The sequence below is a fragment of the Gymnoscopelus braueri genome (genome assembly GCF_963280865.1).
Source record: "Gymnoscopelus braueri genome assembly, chromosome: 9".
NCBI lineage: Eukaryota > Metazoa > Chordata > Actinopteri > Myctophiformes > Myctophidae > Gymnoscopelus > Gymnoscopelus braueri.
In genome coordinates this window covers 45951919-45964473 of record NC_137610.1, presented here as the reverse complement: position 1 = coordinate 45964473, position 12555 = coordinate 45951919, and the positions used below count along the sequence as shown (strand labels likewise).

The window sequence follows — 12555 nt, the reverse complement described above, 5'->3', positions numbered from 1 at the left end:
CTGCTGGTTGGTGATGTGAGGGTGGAGGAGGAGGGCGGTGGAGGATCTGAATGAATGGGTGTTGTTGGTGATTCATGGCATGGCACTGCCCCGGTGGAACTGTGCAAACTGTCTGCCAACCACCCCCTCCTTCGCCCTCTCTCCTCTCCTCTCTTCCACCCTTTCCCAGGAGCGAGCTAGAGTAGTTTTTTCCATTGCTATAAAAGGACCTGATCTCAGATCTCAGCAGCACCATATTATTACAATGAAACTTTTGGGAGATCCTTCCTTAATGAAATATCTGTGTCATTCATGAATGACTCGTGCGAATCCACTGACTTGTGATCCACACCACCACCCCGCCAAAACACACACCCTTGTGATCCTCATTAGTGTGTACACAGAAAAGTGTTCCGTGGACAACTTGAATGCATCGTCCGTGACAACATGCATCTCTCTCTCTCTCTCTCTCTCTCTCTCTCACTCTCCTATGTGTATATATATTACATATACATGGATTAAAGCAAAATAAAATCTCACAATTGAAAATGTTTGTATGACCAAGTCCAGGGATGCATTGGTCATGGGACACGGTAACACGCCGTCCCACCAGTCTTTTGAGCAGGAGCGCGCATCAATTAAAAACAACCCTTAAGTTCACACCTCAACAAAGTTTACAAAGGCTGCCGACTGCCGGTTGTCACACCAGCGTGAATTAACATAGGAATGAGCCTGAGATGCATATCAATTGTCCATTGTGCGACCTGTAGTGTAGGTGTTAAGCGACGTGCGCGTGACGTCTTTAAAATAGCGTCCCACCAGAGATAGATTCACCAATACAACACTGACCAAGTCCATAATGTGCGATTTGTGAAACAGTATGAAAGGAGCCCACCCCACACTAGTGCCGTTTCCTAAACAATTAACAAAATATGTTAAATTGTGATGCTTTAATAATATTATTCCTGCTGAGGATTTAACTTTTGTGTTTATGAAATATCCTTGACCATTAGGGTTTTATGGAAGATGCTTCTGAACATGTTGCTAGTCTGACCATTTCAAATGCTCTTATCTTAAAATAATAACCGAAAATATCCAATCTACAAGCTCTCATATATATTTTCGGTGTGCGCCACGCTTCCATTAGAAGACATGCTGGCTTATATAGAATCCAAATGATTGAAAAACTTTAATCCATGCATAATATATACACTAATGAAAATGGCACTGATCCCACATGCACATAAACACAGGTGCCAACTTTGAAACCACCAAATGTGCCGAAACTCGCCAGCACACATTAATTGTCCGGACGAGTGTTTGTGGGCTGCGGATCAAGGTTCTGTCATCCTAAACGACCCACCCCACCCCCCAAAGTAATTAACAGTACCACCCAGGAATTCATCTGCCGCTTTTGCAATAACCGTGATTAGCCTCGGCAAAACCATGAATCACATCCCGTCATAAATCATCTACGAATGGGTCCAAAAGGCCCGTCACACACCAACGCAGCAAACTCTCGGTAACCTCTGAACCGCTGCAGAGCCAGAAACCTAAAGCAATGAGAGAGGAGTTCCTAAAAGCTTCCCTTTTTGCAGCATCCAGTTTCCTGTGGAAAGCTGCCCAGGCCTGAGGAAACTACCATTTATTATGTGGACAGAAACGCTAATTAAGCGTGGTTGAGTTGGCAGTTTGTCTCTGTGCGCTGTTGGCTTGGTCAGACCATTAGTCCTGATGCTGGACTTGGTCACACCATTAAAGGGATAGTTCATCCCAAATAAACAATTTTTTCTATCGATTAGTCACCCCATGGAACACTTGAATTCATGGATATTGTTAGTTTTTTGTCGCATTCCTAAGCCAATAATTCGATGACCAGCGGACCGGTAGGCAACGGTTCCGGTAGGACACAAAAAGGAGAATCTTTGTGTCTCCTACCGGAACCGCTGCCGGTAATCAAATTATTTGCTATGAGCTTGTAGATCTGCTTTTTTTTTGAAAATGTGTGCAAATCTTTGAATATATATTTGTTTAACTAAAATCTTTGCTTCTGGGGGTCCCTGGAACAAATGCGACAGAAACAAAAAAATATCCATGAATTCAAGTCTCCACGGGGTGGCTTATCGATAGAAAAAAAATGTCATTTTATGGGTGAACTATCCCTTTAAGCCCGTTTTATACTTTTTTGTGCCAGTCGTGTGGCGAGCTGAAAATAGTTGATCTGCAGGCCCACAACGTGTCACACACATTGTGAGCTTGTAGATCTGCTTTTATCGCCGCACAACACCACACAAGGAACTCTAAATCAAGCCTTAGTCTGATGCTAGGCCAAGATACTGAACAAGTGGGAAAGAGAGAGAGAGAGAGAGAGAGGGCAAAAAAGATTAACTCTGAAAGTGAAAAATGGGTGCATTTCTTCGAGTAAAATTAACACACTTCGCTGCACATGTGTGTCAGCATTTGTACGAACCTGCAGTGCACAGACTATTTGCGTCTTCACTCCGAGAAAACAACACCGACAGCAAAATGTGACACATCCCTCAGACTTCATGTTTTTTGCACTTCTGTTATCATCACACTCACGTGCAGAATGACTCCTTTCTCCAGCAGGCTCTGCTTTTTGGCCGTCATCACAAAGTAGTGCGTGTCGTCCTTGTAGTAGACGATGTTCTCCAGGTCGATTCCTTAAAGAGACCGAAGGGGGGGAAAAGAGGTACGGTCACGTACTGTACAGTAAATAAAAACAAACACCCTCTAGCCTCCACGGTCGACTGTACCTCAACCGTTCACTGTAAATGACATCGTTAGAGGACAACAACGGTGATTACACGACCCACAGCACAAACCCAAAGAGCCCCCGGGGGGACACTGCCATGTCAGCACTGTAAAAAACCCTGATGGTACGCCTGGCATAATGTCCAGCACTTTAATTGGGGTTCTGAATAACTCTGGGCTGAAGAAGATCATTCATTTTATATGCTGACGTGTCTAGGCCTGTCACAATTATGACATAATCGTCTAATTGCAAATATTTGAGATAATCGCAATTATTATTGCATTAATCGTCATAATCGTTTCCATGTTGAAAAATGTTCATCCATTTTCAAATATAAAAAAAGCAGAAATAGCAGATCTACAAGTGACGCGTTGTAAACTTGTAGATCAGCTATTTCTGGTATTTTAGCATGTATACAATTACTAAATATGTCAATAATGTCTTTGTATATTTAAGTTATTTGTCATGACTGCCCTGTGAAATTTTTTATTACGAAGACTAAAAGTTCTGTTCATATGTTCCAGTGTTCAATGCCAAATACAATAAAAATCGTTACTCGCAATTATTTGAGTGACAATTAATCGTCGACTTAATTTTGTAATCGTGAGAGCCCTAAAGAGGATCATTCATTTTATATGCCGACGTGTCCAAAAACCCCAAAGCAACAATCGCTGGTAAAAGGCTGCCGGCGTTGACCGACCTGTTGCTTCTCGCAGGTCCTGGAAGAACTTTTGGTTGAAGATGAAGGCCACGCCGCTGATCTCCTCCACTTTGGCCTCGGCGGAGGTGTGCCGGTTGATGAAGTTGGCCGTGATGGCGATGGCCAGCTTGCCGCGGAACTCTTTGCGCCGGAACCCTGAGGAAAGCAAAAAGGGGCAAAGGAGGAGAAAGGGATTACGGTCCGAGATTAGGAAGTATGAAGGATGGATTTGAACCACTTGTCTTAAACCCTCTGGTCTTAGTGAAACGGACTGGAGTTACAACTGTACTACTCTGAACACTTTTTTTCCGTCTGCACCAGTGGTTTTCAACCCTTTTCATATCAAGGTCCATTATTTTTTAGGAATTTGAGCCGCGGAACCACCGTTCAGATTTAGCCTCTCAGACCCAAACATTGTTTAAAAAGGTGCTATATAAATAAAGTTTATTATTATTATGATCATATAGTATTTGTATGTGTTCTACAAGTGTGATGTTCATTTTGAGACCTGGATCTGCTACTTCCAATATCTTGCTCACAGAGCTCAGGAGTCAGGACCAAAAGATGAAGATATTCAACAAAGACTTAATATAATACAACCTAAGATTCTGCCAAAGTTCTACATCACTTTAAGTTAAAAGACGCCACCAGTGGAGGAAGCAAACCTCATGTCCCACGTCTTTTTGTATACGCTCTTTTTTTTTACCATGAATGCAACCAGATGTGTCAAGGAAACATAAAACACTTTCTAGTATTTCGAGCTGCGTGAGTATTATAAGTTCATGCTGAATCCCAGTGGGAACCTGCTTCCCTTCATTGATGCAACAGACAGAGGAGGAAGGAGAGAGAGAGAGAGAGAGAGAGAGGTCACAGCGCTCTACAGGGGATGGACTACTTCACTCTATACAGGAAGAAGCCAATTGACCAGTTCCTGCTCTGTTCTGCTGAGAAGCACTGAGGAAAAATCTCTGTAAGAGGGATGGAGCAAGTACTAGGGACACACTGGTGGTGCATGGGAACTTGGGAAGGTACACACACACACTTGGCCGCACATCCAGTTCATTGCTGGTGCTGGACACAAAGTGATAGTTCAAAAGAATAAAAATACGAAACAATTACATGGTATTCTTTCTTGTGTAACTAAACACTTGCATTGCTGTTGTGTGGACTTTTATACTTTCGAAAGGTCAATTTCTCTCCCACACACACACACACACACACACACCAGAATATCGCTGCTGTCGGACAGAAACCATATATATTCTAACTTGTTGTGTTTTTTCCGTAAATTAACACCCTACCTGATCATACTACAACGTCACACGAAAACATCAAATGTAGCAGATCCACAAGCTCTCTCCTGATTGAGCTTGTAGATCTGCTACTTTTTGAATTTGACTCCTGAAAAATTATATATATATATTATTATTTTTTTTGACATATGAATGATGTTTCTAATCCGACAGACTATTATATAATTCAAGACTTGCCAAAGTGTACTTGCCTGCTAATGTGTTCCTCCTGCCATCCGCCCCGATGATGACATCAAACTCCAGCTCGTTGACAGGGTGTGTCCTGGGGAGGACCTCAGCCCTCCAGCCGATCCCTGAGAAAACACGCCGCATGGAATCATCAGCCCAGAAGTGCTTCCACACACAGCCAACAACCACTCTGTCTCTGTCCGCAGCTGCACTGCTGCAACCACATACATGCTCTCCCTCCTTCAGGGCTGCAACTACGGAGCATTTTCTTAGCGATTATTTCTATCCATTACTTTTTCGATTAACCCTTTAAGACCGGGAACGCATCTGTGTCATTTTAGATTTTAGCTATAACCATTATTTTATACTTTGGCTATTCAAAAATAGCAGATATACAAGCTTATTGTGCGGCACCGAGTGCCACGCTATGAGTTTGTAGAAAAATCATGAACATATGTGCAAATCTTTGAATATATATTTTTTAAAGCATTTGTAACTCTTGTAAATCTTTGCTTCTGGTGGTACAAAACATTTTGAGATGGAGGGGTCCAAATACATAATTTTGAGGGGTCTTTGACATGATATGAAAAAGTTTGAGAACCACATATAGAAACATAAGGTTTTCAGAAAACTGTTAGGATTTAGAAGACATTTGTAGTTCCCGGATTGAATGGGTTAATCAAGAAGCATTAAAAAAAAATCATTTGAATGTATCAACGAATGGATTAACCGCATATACGCTTTAATTTATACTTTGTGTGTCATGCAATAATAGTGAAAATAGCAGATCGAACGCGCTGTTGTGAGCTTGTGTTGTACATCGGCTATTTTCACTATTTTGGAAAAGAATTTGAAGCCTTTCAACCATCATTACATGCCCAAAATAGCGATCGATTACTAATAGATCATCTTATTAAATTATAGATTATTTTCTATAATCGATTAGTTAAGATTAACTGCAGCAGATCAGGTCGTCAGGGGTCTCTTACGCTCAGTTTCCTGGTCTTCGGGTGGCTCGATCAGACCCTTGAACTCCACGTTGACGTGGATCTCGATGCCGAGGAGGAGAGCCACCTTGAGCAGCATGAGCTGGAGCTGTCGAATACCTGCAGGAAGAGACCAAGAGGAAGCACGGTCAAACCCTGACACTATAAAATAAATGCATGAGGGACAGTCAAACACTGATGCTATGACTGCATAAGGTACAGTCTATCCCTGATGCTATAAACTGCATACGGTACAGTATATCCCTGATGCTATAAACTGCATACGGTACAGTCTATCCCTGATGCTATAAACTGCATACGGTACAGTCAATCCCTGATGCTATAAACTGCATAAGGTACAGTCAATCCCTGATGCTATAAACTGCATAAGGTACAGTCAATCCCTGATGCTATAAACTGCATAAGGTACGGTCAATCCCTGATGCTATAAACTGCATAAGGTACAGTCAATCCCTGATGCTATAAACTGCATAAGGTACAGTCAATCCCTGATGCTATAAACTGCATAAGGTACAGTCAATCCCTGATGCTATAAACTGCATAAGGTACAGTTACACACTCATGCTAAGAGACTGCATAATGTACTGTAGAGTAGACATAGGGCCCTATCTTGCACGCCGCCTTATGCCTAAACCTTTCAGGCGTTTTTCACTATTTTGAAAAACATTTTAAAAGAATTCAAACAGCCGATCTACAAGCTCACAATGTGGCGATGTAGATCGTCTATTTTCACTATTTTAAATGTTTTTGAAAAAAAGTTAAAAAATGCCAAAAACGTTTAGGCATAAGGGGTAAGGCGCCGTGCAAGATAGGGCCCATAATGTCACTACGATACTAAAACATCAGACTTCAACACAATGAGGGTAAAGTAACAACTTTCAATAATATTGAATGTTGTGATATATCAGAGACATTGCGACAGGATTTTGGACATTACACAAGTCTATTACAAAATCATCCTCCAAAAAATATGAGAGCATTTCAGATTTCATCTTTATCTACTCACTGATATGATCGATTGAACCCGCGCAGAACTTCCCGTAGAACTTCTTGGCCCCGAGGCCCCTGAGGTCTTGGATGGTGAAGGGCCACAGATGGAGGACATTGTTCCTGGAGAAGGCGTCCCTCTTCTCCAGAAGCACCACCTTGGCTCCCAGGAAGCCCAGCTCAATGGCCGTACGGAGGCCACATGGCCCCGCACCGATGATCAGACACTGGAGAGGAAGAGAAAACAAAAGTTTGGCTGCCGTCATCTGACACAGTAACAAATAGGCCTGACCTCGACTAAGTCGACTGGTTAGTCGCGGGGGGTCCGAGTCGACTGCGTGTCTCTTAGTCGTATCTAGTCGAGAAAAAACAAATGTGGCCAAAAATGTTTTGAATAGTTTTTTGGCCAAGTCTACACCTGCAACCACACGTAACTTCCACTTTATTCTTTTTATTCCTCGTCTTTGTATTGGTATTGTTTGTGTTGGAGCGCCTCAGTGCGGCTGCAGAGTTCATGTGCAACCTCTTCCAGAGCGAGATAGAGACACTAGAAACTCTGCTGGAGACACAAAACAAACTGTGTAGACTTGGCCCTTTGAAATAAAATGTATTTTGGCCCCAAAAAAAATGTAGTCGACTGCCAGTCGACTATTGGCAATTAGTCGCCAATTAGATTCGACTAAACAAATCCTTAGTCGGGGACAGGCCTAGTAACAAATAGGGGTTTTATGAAAGAGAATTGTCCATTGTTTTATTTGTTTTGCGTTTGTCTGAGGAAGAGCTAGATGCTTGAAATGCCAACTTGGTGCCAACACAATTATCCATCGTCAGCATGATCCAGTGTTCTAATTTAAAAGGGATAGTTCACCCAATTTTATTTTTCTATCTATTAGTCACCCCATGGAGACTTGAATTCATGAATATGTTTTTGTTTTTGTCACATTCCTAAGCCAATCATTTCATGACCAGCGGACCGGTAGGAGACACAAAGAGTCTCCTTTGTGAACCGGAACCGCTGCCGGTCATCAAATTGTTGGCTTAGGAATGCGACAAAAGCAAAACAAATATCCATGAATTCATGACTCCATGGGGTACTAATCAATTGAAAAAAAGTCATTTTGGGGTTCTATCCATTTTATGTTTCCTTCTTTCCAGAACCTAGGAATTTATCAAATGATATTTGTGCCTTGGTAAACTATATATTTTTTTATGCTTTGGTGTAAAGTTCAGAGAATCCAGAAATGAGGTTATACTTGAGAAATGTAATGTAACATTTGCCAACTTTTCAATAACGAAATCACGAAAATGTTATCTGTCAAGCATATTTCATATTTTTGTGTGTAGTTCAAACCTCTCTCCTTGTCTCTTGTACTTAACCACTTGTTTTATACTTTGCTACACGGGTCGAGCTAAAATAACTGACATACTGTACAAGCACACAGCTTGTAGGTCTATTTTCCCTATATTTGAAAATTCTTGAAATGCTTTTTTAATTATGTTTTTTCACCTATAATGACAAAAACAGGTTCAAAGTGGTCAAGTAAGTCTCACCTTTGAGTTGGCACATGCTCGTCCCTTCTTGTACTCCTTCTGGGCGGCCCTCTTGTCCAGCTTGGCCCACAGGGCCTTGGCCTTCCAGTAGTTGAGCTTGGACTTGAGCTTGTGGTAGAAGACCCTGTACTCGTGGGGCTTGAGCTCCAGGTGGTCGCAGAGCTCCTGGAAGGACTTCAGCGTGCCCTTGAAGGTGCTGGCGTGGACGAAGTTGTCGAACAGGACGTGCGAGCGCTTCGGGCCGTCTCCGACCCCCGCCGCACCGGTGGCGCCCCCGTCCCCCATGGTCCAGCGGAGCCCGACACCGGCAGGCTCCTCCTGAGGGCCCCGTCACGTCGTCACCACCACCAGGCAGGGGACTGTGGGTGCAGCGGCACCACCCAGCCCTGGAACTGTTGTCTCTAGTTGCTCTGGCCTGGGAGGGGAGGGGTGGGGGGGGGGCTCTTAACTACCAGCTCCTCCAGACGTCCTCATCCTGGGAAGGAGACAAGAACAAAACATAAGAACATGGACTATGTGATTTTATTTCACCTTTATTAAGTAATTAAAAACTCATTCTTATTAACAATGATGGCCTGGCAAACATGCAAGACCTCTTAGGGGGGGCCTAAACAAATAAATTCAATCCATTGTTAAATCATAATGGTTGTTTATTTTATAAATCCTGCATGGAGGGCTCAGTTCAAGAAAAAACAGGAAATTCAAATGTATACTGCATGATATTTCTTTGTTATGATGATAGTAATCATTGCTATAGTTTGTTTAGTTAGGGTCTCTCCGTGTCATTAGTAAACAGAAAATCAGGTCGGGATATCAACTTTATCCAATCAAGTGAGAGAACTCGTACAGGATACAAGAGAACAAGTGAAATTGGAAGTGATGAAATAAAGGAAGACAGACAAAACTGGAACTGGAACACTAATAAGATTGAAGCTGATAAATTATCTCTCCTGATTGGATTGGATTAGACTGGTCCAACTAGTGTACCCCTAGTTGAATTGCGTCATTGACATGAAAAGGTTCGAGAACCACTGATCTCTAAACAACCATCATAATGGAGTTACCGGCGAGCACAGAAAGAGAACTGGTCTACCAGCACCAAACAAGAAGCACACAGCAACAAATAAAATAACACAAATCTCTTTGGTGCATCATCACCCCAGACACAGGAAATCACAGCTCCTCATCTCAGAAAAACACTATGAATAAAAAGGCAATTGTGTGTTCATCTCAACGGAATTGTTACTGTACTGCAAGCAATTATACGACAGCCAGCAACAACAGAGAGATTCAGAGATACAGGCCCTCAGCTTGTTTTTCACCTCCTGTCTCATCAATGAGTCATAAAGAATTGGACTTTGTGGTGGACAAAATTCATATAACAATCACTGTGGTATTGATTCATTTAATGTATTAGTACAGTAGATGCAACTTATCACCCTCTGCAAAGGGGTTGACATCATCACCTGTTCTTCCCTGACAAACTTCTCTCCCTGACAAACTCCTTACAAACAGCCGACTCACGCAAACCTATTTCAAAGATGCCGACTGTGTGAGAGTCAGCTATGGAATAAAGCCCATCTATTGTTACCTCTGTGTACTTCTCCTGCCAGTATATGTGGGACATTTGTGTTGGGAGATTGGGGGGAGCTCTGGAGAGAGACTAGGCTCTCTCTGCTGTGATGAGATCTACAATAAAAGTATGAAGTTTGATTCCTGACATTGCAGTCATGCATCTTCCTGATCTGTTTAACTTACTTAAAGTAACTGCCATTACAACTTTTCCTGCAGAATCAGCTTCTATGGCCTGCAGCAGCAGTGTAGTTCTGTGTTATTCTGCCTTTAATACCCAGGGGGAAAGACATCACTCATGTACCACTCATGTTCTTTGATGTCTTTTGTCAGCCCGACCCATATATCAGCGTCTCTGGCCGATAGACCCATCATCATTATTTGATGTAATCAGTATTTTATGCAGCCCATTATAAGCTAAAGTTTTCAGAAGTAAAATTTCCGGCTGTTTTTGAAAGGTTTTGAATGGAGCTTGACTCATTAAGACCTGGATTTTTTCATTATTTTACACTTTGGCTATTAAAAAATAGCAGATCTACAAGCTCATAGCGCGGCACCGAGTGCCGCGCTACGAGCTTGTAGATCTGCTATTTTTGAAAAATTGTGAAAATGTGTGCAAATCTTTGAATATATATATTCTTTTAAAGTGAACATTTTTAAGTCAAATCTTTGCTTCTGTGGGTCCGTAGGAACCAAATAGTTAGAGATGGGGGTCGGCGGCCAAATACATATAATTTTGGGGGTCCTTGACATGAAAAAGTTTGAGCACCACTGATATAGAAACATATGTTTTTCAGAATACTGTTGGGATTTAGAAGACATTTGTAGAATCGGCTTCAGGTCTTAATGGGTTAAATGGTTAAATACAATAAAATGACATTTTTTCAGACCCAGCAATGTGGCATCGGTCAGACTCTAGTCAGCTGTCTGCTAAAATCCACTGTGAGAGAAGGTCCCTTATAGGCATTCCATCCAGTGTGGAGTGGACAACCTTTAAAATGTCAGCCCTGACAACAACATCAATACAAACAAACTAAGTGGATATACAGTAAGCAGATAGAGGTGTGTAAAGCCCTGCCTTATCAGTAGTGATGACTGTACCAAGCCTTGTTTGAACGGATCATCTTGCTGAATAACGAGTATCAACAATCATTGCCAAGCTAATTCTCTGCTTCAGAATTCCCCGGGGTGACGAGGCGGAAACTGGCCTTGCCTGTTAGACGTTCACCAAAGTGTGGCTCAGCAGAAAATCTGCCTCAAGAAGACTTTGATATCTTCCCCCAGAGCAAGAATATGCACATTCAAGTGTTGTTGTTTTTCCATGGTTCCCTCATAAACATGTGAAAGATATATATTAGATACTAATCAGAAAGTCTGTTTAGGATCTAGTCCACACAGTCAACACAAGGCCTTTAATCAGAAGATTTTCAGGTGTTAATTATCAATCAGAAGAAAACAACATTTTGTTTTACAATAGGGATTGGGCATTATGTTTTATGGAGTACTGTAGGTGGTGGGCCTGTGCTCTGTCTCTCAAGGCCCTTGTTGCACAAAATATCTGATGTGATTTTTATTGGTCAAACACGGCAATCGATATGGTTTTCATAACAATCTGCACCATCGCAGCCTCTTGCCGGATCAGCAATTTCAGAGTCGGTGTGTTAAGAAATCACAGAGAAGCGTGTGTTTGCCATCGGTTTGTAAATGCAAAAGCATTAGGCAAGCGGTTCCGAATCCACAAGACCAACAGTAGGCTCAGAAAATGCTAAATGGTTTATGAAAGATTGACAGGCATGTCAGCCAACTACAATCACACACACACACACGCTTACATATACTGCACAGTGAGTGCACATAAGTAAGTACTATGATTAATGTACTGTACATAGTTACTTAGCCATGTCTAACCTCACTGTTAATCTTAATTATTTATTTTGTTACCGTTGTTGTTGCTACAATATTGAGGAACCGAAACCAAATAAATTTACTTGTGTACTCTTATATTATGAGATGTAACAAATACAAATATTGACTATTGAATGCTGCCATTGGGAACCATGGAAGGTGTGTCAAACTCCTTCAGTCATGTGTGCATAGTAGCTGCATGATGCATTATTATGAGTCATTATGCCATTAGTAGGTTCCTGCCAACTGGTCAAACATACTGTTGGAACCTGCCAGTTATTATTTGTCATAAATCAAAAGTGAAGTTTGCTGCTCGGCTAACCTTTGAGACCACGGCCGGGTCTTTTCATTCTTCGCATTATTATGGCTGTCACCATCATGAGTATGACAGATTAATAATTTGTCAAACTAATTTGTGATTAATAATTGTATTGTGTTTTTGGCACTGAACATTCCAGAACATATAACATACACAATTACACTTCTGTTTGCCTTTAGGCTTTGTAAAAAGAAAAAAGAAAAACATTGCATATATGAAACATTACGTAAAATATAAAATATACAAAGCCTATTGCTGAAATATACAAAGCAATGACC

At 41.7% G+C, this 12555-nt stretch overlaps 1 protein-coding gene across 1 annotated transcript in view; it reads right to left on the bottom strand.

Annotated features, from left to right (window-relative positions):
• Positions 1 to 12555, bottom strand: part of mical3a (microtubule associated monooxygenase, calponin and LIM domain containing 3a) — a 116202-nt gene that overhangs the window by 74174 nt on the left and 29473 nt on the right. The window contains exons 2-7 of the mRNA XM_080438744.1: positions 8482 to 8956; positions 6950 to 7157; positions 5926 to 6042; positions 4960 to 5061; positions 3456 to 3611; positions 2563 to 2663 (exon numbers count right to left, since the gene is read on the bottom strand). Of these exons, the coding sequence (XP_080294870.1) occupies positions 2563 to 2663; positions 3456 to 3611; positions 4960 to 5061; positions 5926 to 6042; positions 6950 to 7157; positions 8482 to 8766 (969 nt within the window). The 5' untranslated portion in view covers positions 8767 to 8956. The remainder of the gene's footprint in view (positions 1 to 2562; positions 2664 to 3455; positions 3612 to 4959; positions 5062 to 5925; positions 6043 to 6949; positions 7158 to 8481; positions 8957 to 12555) is intronic.